The sequence below is a fragment of the Pezoporus flaviventris genome, unplaced genomic scaffold (assembly GCF_033815535.1).
Source record: "Pezoporus flaviventris isolate CSIRO_AGI_PZ_B2104156 unplaced genomic scaffold, CSIRO_AGI_Pfla_v1 ptg000006l, whole genome shotgun sequence".
NCBI classification, from domain to species: Eukaryota; Metazoa; Chordata; class Aves; order Psittaciformes; family Psittacidae; genus Pezoporus; species Pezoporus flaviventris.
Window position 1 is genome coordinate 1,859,383 of NW_026892554.1, and position 15,618 is coordinate 1,875,000.

A 15,618-nucleotide genomic window follows, 5' to 3' on the forward strand; every position below is an offset into this window, starting at 1 on the left:
ATAGGGAGGTTTAGTAGGCAAATTTAAGCCTGGATCCAACATTCACTCAGGAAGTCAAACCTTTTAAAAGGATCAGTGCTTGGTAGGCTAATTTCATTTAAATTGGACAGTATCTCCAGCAGAGCTTACCAACGGTTTATCTCTTGATGTGGCCCAAACCAATTCAGAATCAGAGGCTCAACGGAAACAGGGAGCATGTGTTCAAATCCTTCAGCTTGTATTTCTTAGTACCAGTAAAAAAGGAGCAGCCCAAATACTGTTTATGTCATGCAAAAACCTTTGAATCTATACAAACCTGGTTTGTATCGCTTTATAATAATGAATAAGCAAGAAAGAAAATTACCTTTTCCTTCCTAAATGTAATTTCTCACCCTTTTGCAAGCTGAATTTTGAAAGGCTTACTTAGAAATGGTAGTTGCAATAAAAAATGAGGAGAAAATTTGGCATACGTTGAAGGCACTGGTAGGAAATATACTCCAGATAGATCAGTCAGCAAAGAAAAGCCTGTTGAGAAGATAAGTAAATAAATAGGAAGAAGAAAACATCTTAGAAATAGGAAGAAAGACCTGGGGACAGAAAGAGGCTGCAGAGCAGAATGCATGAGAAAGACCTAGGGCTTTTTAGCTGAAAATCATATTGAAAGGAAATTATTTAGACCTTGCAAGCAAATAGAGTGAAGAAAGTAACTCCAAATAAGTAAAGCTGACTGGGCCAGGGAAGAATAAAGCCAGCAGACAGATCCTCAGCAATACAAAGTGCCACATCCCTGTGGAAGTCAATGAAGCTACGGCAATTTATGCCACTTCAATGGCACAATGACAATTGATATCATTTATACAGTATATCCCTTCTACTGCGATCAGTGGAGCTGTGATAACTTATTCCAGCTGCCTTGAATTGGTCCAGTCCAGCTTATTTTCTGTTCTCAGCCACACCAGCAAACAGGGTGATGCTGGAAAAGGCAGTGACTGCTGTCTGACTCTCCAAATAACCCTCAGTATTTCCTAGTTTGCAAATTAAACTGATGTGATACTGTTTCTAATTCAGACAGGTACATGCTCGCCAGACCCATAATCTACCACACTGAGCAAAAACAATGCGAGTGGTTTATAACACTGGAAATGGGTTTTGGAAGTGATGCACTGGATCCCCAACTACTTAAAGTTTGCCACCTGATTTAAAGCCCAGGCATTTAATTGTTAACTGCAAATTTTAAAATTAAAAAGTGCCAATTTTGCCTTCCACGAGCTGGAAAAGTACATCTTGATAGAAGGCAGCATCGGGTAAACCAGCCATCATTACCAAGTAACACAAATGTTTTTTGTATGTAAAATTGCTTTGTAAAATATTTGCTCCATCTGCTGAAAGTAGCAAAGACAATTTTCCCTGATAGCTAATGGCCCATTGCAGCTGTGTGGCGAGCGATGCGCTGGGCCTGCGACTTGCATTAAGTACAGTGGTGAAAACAGAGCACAGAATTCGCCACTTACGTCGTATTATCTACTCACTGCTTCCTGAGAGCCCTTCCCTCATTATCATGGCCTTTGCTTTGGATCAGCACCCAGGCCGAGGCTTGCTTTAACTCGAGAGGCTTTTTGTCAAACCCAGGCACATATGCTATGCTTCAATACAGAAGCACAAAACAGCCACTTTCCGTGACTACAAGAACAAGAAGGTTAGTTCTCTTTCAACTTTCCAGCACTTAAACTGCTGTTCCTTTTTTCACACCACATGGGGCCACGGGTTTCTCTTCTGGCTCATGCTGTCACTCTGCACGTAGAGGATTTCAATATATAAAGATCAAGCGCTTCTTTTAATTCTAAATTCAACTACATCCACACACACAAAAAGCAAAAAACCCACTGGCCTGCCCCCAAAACCCCTTCAAATTGCCTGTTTCATTGTACACGTTGCTATTTACCGTACCTCCATTGAAAAGCACATGTTTACATTGTGCCCTGAACTACTTCAACATCTGCTAACAGACCAATAAAAAATAAATAAACCAGGATCATTTAGAAAGAGAGACCCTTTCTATTTCCTCCAAACACTCCTAATGTGGCAGCAGCAATATGCTGCCAGAGCCCCGTTCGTAGATGTCATCTTGGAAAACACTATCTGCAGGGAAATCAAATAGAGAATCACAACAGCTACCAAAAATCAGGCAGAAAGAGGATCTGAGAGCTCCATGAACTTGTCAAATAATTCTGCATGTTTATGCGCAACATGTTAATTTGGGATTAGGACAATTGTATTAAATAGTTCTCTTTATCAATAACAGAGTATTCCATGTGCATTGCTGTTTTATCCATAACAGCATGTCTTTTGTGAGGTTGCAGCCTTCATTCCCCACATATACCTTCAGAGCAAAGAAGAAGTAATTGTCATAACCTTCAAAAATCTCCCTTTTAAAAAACCCTGTATCTTTATTTCAAATGCAGCATCTGTAAGTTCAGGGCATAGGGATGTTAATTCTCATAGAAAATGACATAAGTAATATGTGAATGCATCTTTTCTGTATTTTAATGAAATCTCTGCAAATGCACAAACAACCCAGATGCCCTCAGATTAATAGTATTTTCCTAATTAATTTATTTTCCTCTTTCAATCTCTCTGTGTTTTGCTCACTCACCCTCCGTTCTGGTTTGACTCTCTAAAGAAAGGATGCTAATGAAGCCCAAAAATGTGGTTTCAGGAAGAAAAAGAGACATCACATAGATAATCCACAGCCACTTCCCAGGAATTGTTATCTAACTTGCTGAGCTGCAGTGCTAAAGGCATTGTGAGACAGAGCCTGCTTTGTGTTTCATAAGCAGCACACAAACTTCCTCTATTCCCCAAGCTGCCTGGGTGTTACTTCTTGGATTTTAGCAAAATAAACATTTTTACAATAATCCAAGCAGGCATTTTACTGGCTGCGATAACATTAACGGATTTCAGATTTCTTTAGTGCTCTTGCTTTATCCTCTCCTTCCACACTGTTATTGCTACAAACTGGCACTTAAATTCAATTGATTCAAAATATTCCGGATCCATATGGCCTAAAACCCTGGAGCTGAAGTTCTGATATTGCCTCACTGCTGTTTTCTAGCATTTGCCTCCACTCCAGTCCCCAGATGGTGGAAGTAACATTTAAACCTCCTTTCCTCTGCCTTGTACAATAGACCTTGGCACCATTTCAACTGTTTACTCCGGTAATTAACAGCACTGATACCACAACAATTACAACTCCTACAATCTTAGCACAATAATGCTATGAATTAGTGAGAGCTAATGGCTGGAAGGTATAGTGGTTCCAGACTGCGAGATCTGTGCGGTTTTAGTCTCAACTAAAAGGTACAAACAGCACGCTCGCGGTACACAATGATTACCTTGTAATTAGTTTACACAAAGCTTCCTATTTAATGGCAAAACGCTGTAATTAACGCGTGACAGAAAATCAAAGGGTACTTTGTAAGCATATGAAAAATTAACACTGCAGGCCTATAGCTTTATGTACTGATTAGAAGCATATTAAATCAATAGGACATACAAACCAACAGCTTGCATATCTGATTATTGCAAGGCTCGGGAATGGATATCCTGCCTTCAATTGAACCAAGGGATACAATTATCATGCTTTATTTTACTTAAGATTTGAGAATCACCTGAGACATCACCGTGGCAGATAGACAGATATATTAATGAGCTGAGTGAGAGCACTACGGACTGTCTGCAGCCGCAGTGAATATTACAGTTATTTAGGATATATTGCTGACAGAGCACTGCGTGTACCAGGGGACAACCTGCAGCTGCACTGCTGTATAGGTAATCAATGTCTGTCTGAAGTCTTTGGGTTCTCTCTCTTTTTCTATTAAACATCATCTCAGTTATGAAGAATTTTAAAAGCCTGTCAGAACGTTGGAAATGCACCTTATGAGGAGGTGTCAGAGTCCCTGGCCCTCTTCCGGCTGAGGAAAGAACACACCTGCCAGGGCACGAGTGGAGTAATGCAGCAGCAAAGGCAACTGCCCAAGAACCCTTTCTGGACTTCAGGTGCTACACTAAGACCAACTCAATTACTTGCTATTTATTCGAGTTGCAGTAATATCTATAACACTGCAATAGGACAAAACTGTTGGTGGTACAAAAGGAGATGGGAGTGGTGAAAATTAGATTGGGTCATGGCAAGGAAAAAACAGTGTTAGGAAGTTGAACTGTGCTCAAAGGGGTCAGAAATGATACATGGCATTGCCAGCATGCTCTCTGAAATTGCTTCTTTGACAGTGTTATGGTTGGTTTTATTTTGACCTGTTTACAACCATGTGCTCTTTACCCTGAATTCCTTCCTTCAGTAAAGAAGTAAGACATGGTACAAAGGCTTCAGCTCGCTTTTAGTGCTTGCAGTTCATTCAACCAGTAAAGAATCCTTTCACCACTGTTCCTAACTTCAAATAATCACAAAGTTTATCTATTACTTATTACAGGACTTTCTAAAGTTGACCAAAAGGTTTTATTAATTTAAGGGAACATCCAACCTTTTGCATCATTTTTATCTCAGCCTTTAAAACTCTTAATTTTCCAATAGCAAGAGATGCAAACTCTTGCAACCAGTGTCTGAATATTGCTTTGTGCAACCCAGACCAAAAGCTGGATTTTCCAGTTTTGTCGCCTTTTGAGAAGATTCTGATTTCCTTTTATGCATTTTAGTGAATTTACCAAGATAGAGTCTATAAGGAAAAGAAACTGTGACAAAATACCGTGACACAACTGGAGGCAGTAGGATTCAAACGCTCTAACATTTAAAACAGAAGGCTGCCCAAGCACATTAAATAGCTTCTTTTCTTCTACAGCAGATATTTAATGGAGGGTTTTGAAATGGTTGTGTAGCCAGGGCCAATTATAATGGCTTATTGAGAAAATATTTGTTGCTTGGTTTTCTGTGTCTTGTTCTATTCTTGTCTTTTCAGCTCTTCTTTATCCCCGCACTTCACCCTTTCTTTGTCTTTGGTCTGATCTTATCTTTAGGATTGCTGCTAGGTGAAAACTCACATCAGGCTGCTGGTCCTGGTGGTTAATTAAGAGTCACAGCATAATAAAAGATATATTAATTTGACTACTGATTTAGATACTATTTTGAGCTCTATAGTTACAGGGTGGCATCCCTGCATAGTCTAATATTATTTTACTGAAAAGGGAACTTAAGAAAAAAGGGAACACTAAGGGGAAGGTGATGTTACCTTTCCTCTAAAAGGGAGGAGGACATCAAAAGTTCTGAGAATCTGAGGTGGCAGTTTGAGTCCCAAGATTCAGAGATCAGGAGGCATAACAGACTTTGATTTATCAATCAAAAGGCACCAAATCCACTTTGTAGACTGCTTTCCTGCCAATCTTCAGCTTGAATTCTGAGCAGGCATCTGAGCACCTTTCTTCAAGGTCATGACAGTATGGCTTTCACAGTAGAGAATGTCCCCACAAATGGCTTCACGGGTGCCCAATGTGCACACGTGGAGGCAGCAGCTCTTTTCCTATAAAGTATCATTAGAATATGGGCCTCAGGATGACAGACCGCAGCAGTGCAGTCAGAGGAAGGCCTTATAGAGATGTTTGGCATGGTTTGTGAATTGAACCCTGTATGCAGTTGCAGAATAATTCTTCAGGTAACTCAGATACTGCATTAACAGGGTAAAATAGCTCAGTAATCCTGTCCTGCACTTCTGCTTGCCCAACATTCTATCTGAAATGAGGAATCTAAAATCAGCCTCATTTTTAGATGGAATACATTTTTTACACAGTTCAAACTTACAAACTATATTATTTTTAATCTGTTGCCTACTCCCTACCAACGAGGCAAATCTGGGTATCGTGTCTTAAACTGCTATGCAAATGATGCTATTTGTAAGTATTAACATAATTTAGTGCTTACAGTCATGTTCTCATTTCTAATAATTCTAGCAGAATGGCGAGGTTTCCAGTGTACTCCTAGCCTGCAGGATAGTCTTTCATCAAGAAGCTGAATTTTTTAATAACCTGCCAGCATCCGTTTTGTATGTGGCAGCCGATGCTGATGACACAATGTCTTCATTATCAAAAGAAACAGGTCTACACACTGTAATAGGACATTAAAGCATGCCTGTGCTCATAAACTAATGCTTTGATGTTTAAATGTGTATCATTACAATGGGATTCCTTAACAAAGGATGATTTTAATCCTCTGCTCTCAATGGTAGTACTCAGTAGAGGCTGCAATTCATTAGGCAGAAAAGGTCTCCTATACAGATTTGAACACGTGTATTCCAACAAGAGGTTCAAAATGGCAGTGAGGTCCATGCTTTGCCAAAACCAGCTTTAATACTGGGCTGGATTTATGGAAGCATTACTGCTGGCTCTAAGAAATTAGATCAAACACATTATTCCACATATATTTTCCAACTTCCAACCCATGTTTATGTTTAAGGGCTGTAATGGGTTGATTCCTGGTTGCATCAAAGCTGAATATAAAAGTGGTATAAAAGGGGAACCAAAGCAAGCCAGTTAGCACTGCATCCTTTCTGGAGTCACTCAGCCACGAAGAATCCAAAAGGCACAGGAATGCTAACAGGGAATTTATACCAGCAAAGAACTAGACTTGGGGAATGATTCCTGCACCCCACTGACTTAGGTGCTGGGTGTAGTACATGGGTGTACAGTTAGTTTTATGTCCCTGAGAGCTCAGTGGCCAGCTGCTGACCCTACACTGGCTCTCCAGCACTCTTGCTATATACTGCTTGACTTGCCCAGATTGAGGGATCTTCAGCAGATCAGGGAAATCAGCCCTTCAGCTTTACATCATCAGCTCTATTTTATAACATGGAATTATTTTGTAGTTATCAAATGCAACAGAACCATAACCAGCACAATTGGAAATTTTAATATACAATATAATTCAATCAAACAAAAATTTCAAACTGGTATGGATTGAATTAAAAAAAAATCAAAAGAGCTATAATGAGTAGTTTATGTAAATTAAACAATTCTTTCTGGATACATTCCTTCTGGCTTTAAAGCCATTACATTAGGAATGAATTTGGCACAATATACAGAAATATCAAATGCTTATTGAAATTAACACATTTAAATACCAATGAATTTTTAAACTACAAATAGTTTTCTGAATGGCAGAACTAATCAAGCCTGGTTTCTTATGGATTTTTCTGTGGTTGAAATGTATCATCTTACAGCCTCTCTCAATCACGTGGATTCTTGGGAATCTACTAGTGCTATGCTGTTCCCTCTAAGTATTTACAGGGTCTCTCTCGTTACCTGAACACCCACTGTTAAGAAACATGCAGGACAATCTCCAAGACCTCAAGCATTCTTACACAGCTGAAAATAACTTTATTAGTTATTAGTGAGGGAAAATAGAGGAAAAATAATCCTTAGAAAACCAGATTATAATGACTTTGGATATGGTTTCAAATTGATTAGTGTTGTTCAGCTGTATTAATCCAACACTTTGTTCCAATTATTCCAAGTTTCTATGTAGACACAAGGCTCTGCCACCTATATACTTTCATTGACACATGTCCTCACTTTGGATAAAAAACACTGTAAAATTTGCACATTACTGCATATAAATGAAGTGTTACTCCACATTGGATGCCAGGCTTTCATTTTTATCTTGGTATGTTTAACTGTTTTATTTGAGCCACTGTTACCTATTGCTTTGCACAAGCTAGTCTGGGCTCTAATATCAACTCTTAGCTAAGTCTTAAAATGAAAGCTGAGAGAAAGGGTGTAGTGTGAGGAATAACCACAGTGGGCTATTAAGAAGCCACAACATCAAACAGGGCACCCCACTCCTGTGTTACTTACGTGTGCCCGCTTCTCACTCCATGTCTCAGGGCTGTGTCGCTCACGTTCCTTCTGCACCCAGGGGTAGCATTTCAGATGTGAAATAATATCACAATAGGCAGTACCATTTCCTCCACACTCATCATTCACTTTAAACAGCCAGCGCTGCACTTCCATGTTGTCTACGATGAGCTGGCTGAGAATACTGATCATCTGTGGAGCAATCACACAGAGACATTTTGGGCTATGGTTCTTCAATTTAGACTTCCAGTTCTCAAATAACTGTGGACTTCAGATTTATTATCAAAACATAGTTCCTTTATCCCAGAGATGCTCATGTTGTTAAGAGTATCTTGGATACACAGCACAATGAACCATGAACATCTTTTGATGAAGGCTCTATGGCCTTCATCCTGTACTTGAGTCCATCAAACAGCACTGAGCACCTCTGCTGGTCAGAGCAACTGTGCTCCAAGAGAGAAATTTGCCTGTCCAAGCTATTTTGTGTGATGAGGATCTTAGGCTTTGGATAATCAGTACTGCTGAATAAATGCTTGCGGCAGGGAACGACATGGGGTGGACTACACTATCTGCAGTATCTGAGAAACAATTGTGCCAGATTCCAACACCAGCCAAACAGCTGGGAAATTTTCCTACTGGAGAGCACGTTCTCTGTTTATAAATGTAGGAAGGAGTTACCAAGCAGCCTTTATAAAAATGCTAATTATTTATTTGTGTATGTATACAGATTGAAATGGCTTTTAAAATGCCTTCTGCCCAGCTGGTGTAGGATGCAATTAGCTTCTTAGAAACTGCAAATGCCTTTGAACCTGGTAGAAGTGTTATCAGATCCTGTCATGTTGGTTACAGCCTTCTACGTTTTCACATAGTAATTTGGGGGACTTTTGTTTCTAGCTTTTCAGTGTTGACCTAAAATACATTTCCATGTGAGTCCTGATGCTATTATTTGTGGCTTTTGGGAATTACTTAAATGTGTTTTTCTTGATGACTCCCCTACAGTAATGAAGAGGATCAATAACACTGTAAGGACTGTACCAATCATAAAGAATTATGTGCTCTCCTTAAGTGAAAATGGAATTGTGCTTTGGCATAGCATCACCTTGCTTTGATTATTTAACCCAAAATGTCAATATTTCATACAAGCAAGCAGAAGTAGAACTTCCATAACACTGTAGTAGGAATCACAAATATTTGATTCACATAAATTATTTAACAATAAATTGGTTGGGTTTTACATCATTGATCATGTATTTATCTCATCTACTACAGGAGTTGCAGTGTTTGTGTAGCTGAGATTGTTTTCAGCATTAAAGGTGATTAATAAATAGCAAAGCAACATGAAAAGCCTCTCGAAGAAGCAGGAATACCTGCAAATCGTGGCTTTCCTTTTGCTGTCTGAGACATAGCACCACCATAAAAATATATTTTAAAAGAATCAGTACAGATCATATTTAGACATATCATTGCAGATTGCAAAAGCAGCTTGTAGAATGAATGCACTGAATGCAAAATAAGCAGATGCAAACTGAACCCAATACAAAAAACTCTTGTGCCTTGTAGTTTAGGTAACATTTTGGTTTTTTTCTTAGGGGTCATGCTAATGAGATAGGTGACTTCAGCAGTGATAAGCTGGATGCAAAGCAAACTTTGGTTGCAGATACGTTCAGTAAGCCTCAGTTTCAAAAGGCTGGCTGCCTAAGTGCAAGAAATGTTCCCTTCATTAAATACCTGATTTTCCCAGAATTCCTTGTTCTATTTTCTGTCACTGGTAAAACTCCAACTAGTTGCATTGAGGCCACAACTTCATCCATGGAGCAGCAACACAAACCCTTTGAAATAACCGGACCAAACACCCATATATTTTCTCAAGAAAGACCATGAACGATACAGAACACTTGCGTTACTGCCAGACCAGGATACAAACTGCGTTTAGTTGGTCAGGCAGAGCCAAGGAAGAGCCTAACCTCACACATGGTTTAATGAAACCCAGTCAGGGTCTGGTCTAATCAGTAGAGTCATTGTAATCATACAATGTCTGCATCCCATCAGGTGAAAACAGGGACCTGCGAGTTGCCCCATCCCACTTACCTGCTCCTTGTTGTAGATGTCTGACTCTCCAGGAGGGGTTGGCACACGGGCACTGGCAAAAATTTGTTTACTTCCAGACTTGGTACTATAGAGATGAGCCACTTCTGGCACTGAGCCTAATATAGGCACATTTAGCATGTCAGCCACAGCTAAATCATCATTGTGGGGAACCCCTCCAACAATGTAGGCAGCTCTGCTCTGGAGAAGAGTTCTTATTCTTTTGATAGTCTTGGGACTGTACTTCAGCAGCGTGGCCAAGCACATGTGATGCTCCTGGAGAAAGATAACATTATTCTTGTTAAAAGGTGTTCTTTTCTATTCCCTGAAACTCATTTATAATGTTGCACACAATAAATACATTATTAATAGCAGGCTGGGTTATGACCTATCCTGTAGCTTAGCAGTTTAAATTGATAAAAGCTGTTGGGGTGAGGCTCCATAATCATGCACATCTTTAGTGTGCTGGAAATGGGCTCATTGGGAATAGAACTAATTACTACACATCTGTATTTATTTGATCCATGCGGAATTATCCTTCTGTCAGTCGGCAGAGAGGCTGGTGGCCTTTGGATAATAGTGATTCATCTCAGCAACACTTCTGGCATGGTTTAACTCTAAAGCTCCCAAAAATCAATAACAAAAATGAAGAACACCCTCCCTATAGCAGGGAATGTATTTCACCATACAGTTCAGCAGTGTTTTTTAAGTGATTCTCTGAGAATAAACCACTTTGATTTACCAAAGCTTGCTCTGATCACATTAAATTACTGGGGATATACATTTCCATTACATGGTATTTCTGATAGTTACTGTAAATGGAACTGCAGAGTACTCAAGGGGTGGTATTTTTGTTGTTTAAAGTACAAGGGCTTCAACTTTTGGACGGAATTTTTAATTTCTTCTAAAAAAAGAAGTTCTGTTGTTGAATGAGCTGATCATGGCAGATGCTGTACCCTCTGAATTTAAACTATCAGGTGAAGCCTCAAAAAATATTTCCTACCACATATCCTATGCTCAGCCTGCAGATAACCTAATTCTCTTTGCAAAGATACAGAGGTGCATTGAGGTTGAAACAGACAGGGATGGATATCATGCAGACATAGTACAAGAGGCATCCACTGCAATAGATTGCCATAAATGATATTTGTTACAAGGAGAAAATCATCTTTACATTTTGATTTCATCTAATTTAGGCCCTAGCCAGGAAAGTGTCCCTTTTCAGGCCAGCGTAACTACTGGATTTGCTAGGGATTTCCAGGACTGGGGAACCCAGAATATTTTCCTTCAAAGTCCTGGATGCTCCTTCACAGAGTCTCAAGTATAAATCCTGATTTGGATGGAGATGAAGGTGGAAAAGGAGATGGAGTAGCCCCTGGAAGCAGACATAAGGAATCCCCTTTTAACAGTTCCTCAGTGCGTTGTCACACCAAACAGCTCCAAGAAACACCCAAGTCTCTCTATAAAAGTCAGATATACTGCAAGGACAGTGAGGATGTTAAGTCAGAGACATGAGATACTCTTCAAAGTTCTAATAGGAAAAAGAGAGTCACAGGAATATAAGGACAAAAAGAACAACAAACAGATTTCCTGGAGCCTTTTGCCTCCTATCAGTTTTAAACTCCAGACTCTCCATGTTCCAGTTCCTGTTTCTTTTCTCCTGAGTGCTGGAATAAAAGCAGGGACATGGCCCATTCTGCTGGTGTCGTGGCTGAGTTCTGCCACAGAGAGAACAGGATCAATTTCCAGCCCCGGTCACTTGCTCCCTGGGGCCACGAGTGGTGATGTAGGGACGAGATTTGCTTTGTGTCTCTCAATAATGGATTTTACAGTTAATTAAAGAGTGCAGGAAACAGGCTGTAAAATCTAGTTCATTCCTGCTTTGAGAGCGGTAGAGCTACCATGATATATTATAGGAATGTGAGTGGCAGCAGGTAAAAGCAGAACGAAGGAATCCTCAGAATTCCTTTGGTGAGCTCCCTACATCAGAGCATGTAACTGTTCCCAGTAAATCACAGCTGCACCTAGAAAAGAAGCTTTCTTTGGAAGATCTCAACAGAAATTGGAAGAGTGAAGGCAATACACAAGAGATGCCTGAAAACAACCTACTTTTACACTGAAACTACTTCAGCCAAATCACCACGGCTAAAATCATTCATGAAAGACATTTTCCATTCCTGGATAGCCCTTCCATGTTTAGCAGCACATCTTTTATCCATAAACTGATGTGGTTTAGATGATATTTTTAACACATTTTATGTAGAAGGCTTCTTAAAGCTTCCAATATTTGGTAGTTAGTACCAGAAAAATCACCCGGTATCCAGAGAAAAAAGAGCTTCAATTGTCAAAGTGAAACTTGAAACAATTTCATCAACAGTTTATCATCCCAATAATTCCACTTTGCAAGGTGAAGGCCCAGCACAAGCAGCTCTGATTCTTATAGATGTCCAGTATCAGATGAAAGAACAGTACTGAATCTAGCTCCTAAACCCACAGATATCACCTTGATGCCTTTCTCCAACTTACAAGCAAACAGAAAACATTCATGCCTACAGAATTCATTCTAACTGTGGCAAAGCTATCAGGCAGCTCTGACTCGGGGGTCCCCCCCTGCACAGCAAGAGCACCCAGCACTTAGTTTGGTGCTTTCGGACTATTTCAGCAGAAGAGGATTCATACATAGAGCAAGTGTCTTGCTGAACAGTATACTAGTGTCAAGCAACACACTTACAAAATATAAAAAGCTCCTTTCCCTTCTGAAGCCATTGGTTTCAATCTCTATATGGTATAACAAATGCTCAACAACATGATTAGAAGAGTATTATTAATATATGTCAAAACCAGGAGCGGGGTTTCAAGCACAGACCATAGAGATGGAAGCATAGCATGAAATTTCATAAAACTCAAATCTCAGCTGAGACCCCATAATACTTATAAAATTATTCTTCACTGTAAGGAGTGTTCACTGCCTACAGTATTCTCACAAACACTGTTCACAGTGTACATTAATTAAGGTCGCTTTTTAGAGCATGTTTTATCACCTGGGTTTTAAACTTATTTAACAGGTTCAGCACTAGTATTTCTATATTGTTTTTAAGTTGTGCTTTTTAGCAAGTTCTGCATTGGATTTCCTTGTAAGAAACACTCCAGACTTGACTGATTGAATGCTGGGCTGCCCAGAGATAAAAGTTGGAGTAATAAGAATGGTTTATTGCTACGATTTCCTTAGAGATATAAATCTATCAAGTTCCCAGGCCCAAGCATGTAGTAAGAAGGGACAGTGCTCTACAAATAGCCAATATAAGACTATCTCAACTAAGTCCATAAAGCTAAACCAGGATATTTATTTCCAATGCTCTAACTAGTAGTCTAATCAGTAAAGCCTTTAAACTTGCAATAATATTTCACTGATGTGTACCAGAGCGTTACAAGTTATAAAATTTCCAATTTAATTTTACTGCATCCCTCAAGCTGTAGTAATTAGAAGACAAACTCACAGGGAAGCTGTTTATAGCTTCAGGGGTGAGAATCCTGAACCTGTCCTGCAGGTCACCCATGGCCTCGGGGTTCCCAGATCGAACAGCTGCCTGCAGACCCAGGAGTTTATTGTAATACTGCAGTAACTCCTCACTCAGATGAAGGGGGCAGATGTAGATGACGTCCACGTTGGCATCTAAAACAAAGGGGCACAGTGTTCATTACCGGGAGGAAGGTAGATTCCATTCAGAGGAGCAATCCGCTAATTCCCGGTCACTTGTGAACAAACAGCTTCCCGAAAAGAGTGCTGGAAATAAAACAGAGATCTGCAATTCCCAGATCTTAGTGGTTTAACTGCCTTTTTTTGTACTTCAGCATTTCTCTGAAGACAGGTCAGCAACCCAAAGAAATAGTTGGGTTTCAAAATTCAACCTGCAGAACATATTGGGGGCAGAATTTGGAAGTGTTGCACGGGGATTTCTATGTGTGATTCCCATTAACATCAATGGGGATTGCAGCACTGCTTTAAAATATATCCCATTAGCTTCAGTAAATTATAAAACTGAGCTATTCAGTTTAGAAAGCCGATGAAATCGCAGGTTTTGTGCTTCCTGGATTTTCATGGCCTGTTCCCATTCTTGTCCTGCCCATATAAAAGCTCACGGTAGGATACCATTAACAACTACCGTGGAGCATGTGAGTGTGCAGATTAGCTACTTAAATACCACAGTGTGGAAATCTGCTTTTCTGTATGCAAAACAACTTGGGCTGAAAGACAGTGTATATGCAAACACTCAGAAGTGAGAAAGTGGAAGTCTTTAATACATGTTTGGAAAATCTTAACTACTCTACTCTTCTAAAATATTAATGTTAATAGATGAGCTAATGAATTAACAGGCCTTGCAACATCAATAGAACACAGTGCCAAGAAGCACTCCTAGATTGTGATCCAACTCCTGCTGAAATCAGTAGGAAGTCTTTCATTGTCTTTCCTGGGCACAGGAACAAGAGCCTGGGAAGTGCCAGGAACAACTGCTATTCCACATGAGTGAATCAGAAGCAAAGCAAGAGTCAGACTAAGAAAACCCAGAGCCTAACATTATAAAGGAATAAGATATTCCATCCGTTCAGTCTGTTTTGCCACACTGCTGCAGGCAGACAACCCACAGTAAAATGTAAGGCTGGAATCTGAAGTGAGGCACTGAAGGAGTACAGCACCTGACAAGCAGCCCTGTATTTGAAACCCCCACAAAGCCTTTATATAATACACTTCATTACTATATAACTTCTTAAACATTATTAAAAGGACAGTTCACTGTAGAACTGTTAGTCAGTACTCTGTTGCTTTTAGGCATTTACTCAGATTTGCAAAAATGAGCCGCAGGATTCAGCTTGGGTACAAAAAGACTCTTAGCTGGACCAACTGTCAAAAATGGACAAGCTTAAGTGAATCTGTTGAATGAAACACTGCAGTGCATTTAACTGCTCTTAGCACTGCCCTGTAAAGAGATAATACAAGTCTCCTTTGGACACAGTGGGGATTCAGAGACAGATTAACTCATGGGAGGTCACAACAAGCAAGGAAATCCTCTGGGATTCTCAAAAAAAGAAAACCAATATGGTAAATCTCAATGCTCTTCTGCCAGGCAGAGGTAAAGCAGCTGGTCTAGGTAATAATTCAGTTAATATTTGACTAGCTTGTATCTTACTCATGGTCTAGTCTACATTTTACATTAGTTTTCATGTTGACAGATCTTAAAGTGAGAAAACGCCTGGTTAATGTGTTCACTTTGTCCCTTTAAGTTTCTAACTCTCATTTTAGAGCACCCAAAAAAATCTGTTAAAAAAATAAAACTGTACTGTGGAAAACCAATATTAGTGCCTAGATAATATATAAAGGCAATTACATTATTATTTTAGGCAACTGTAAATTTCTGGATCCAATATATTTTGGTTACAAACTTACTAAATGGCATTTATAAAATAATAATGATACTGAAATATACATGGATCATGTGAAGTATCATGAAGTATGTCATTCCAGGGAGCCAGTGAGGCTGGTCACTGACAAATCATATTCCTTACTGCTTTGCTTAAGAGAGGACTGTTATTCCAGCAAAAAAAATCCTATTTTAAATGCATGTCTTCTGCCTCTTTTGCTAATTTAAAAAACATCAGTTTAAATAAGGCCTTGCTCTTTCCTAGCACATCTTTCTCTCCATA

General features: G+C 39.5%; 1 protein-coding gene across 12 annotated transcripts in view; it reads right to left on the bottom strand.

Annotated features, from left to right (window-relative positions):
* IQCH (IQ motif containing H) overlaps positions 1–15,618 on the bottom strand; it is a 54,918-nt gene that overhangs the window by 19,925 nt on the left and 19,375 nt on the right. For 11 of the 12 annotated variants that reach the window (XM_061446565.1, XM_061446563.1, XM_061446564.1 and 8 more), the window contains 3 exons: positions 13,416–13,591; positions 9,922–10,194; positions 7,834–8,025 (listed from right to left, as the gene is read on the bottom strand). In XM_061446565.1, the coding sequence (XP_061302549.1) occupies positions 7,834–8,025; positions 9,922–10,194; positions 13,416–13,591 (641 nt within the window). The remainder of the gene's footprint in view (positions 1–7,833; positions 8,026–9,921; positions 10,195–13,415; positions 13,592–15,618) is intronic. The other variant, XM_061446567.1, reaches the window with a different exon arrangement.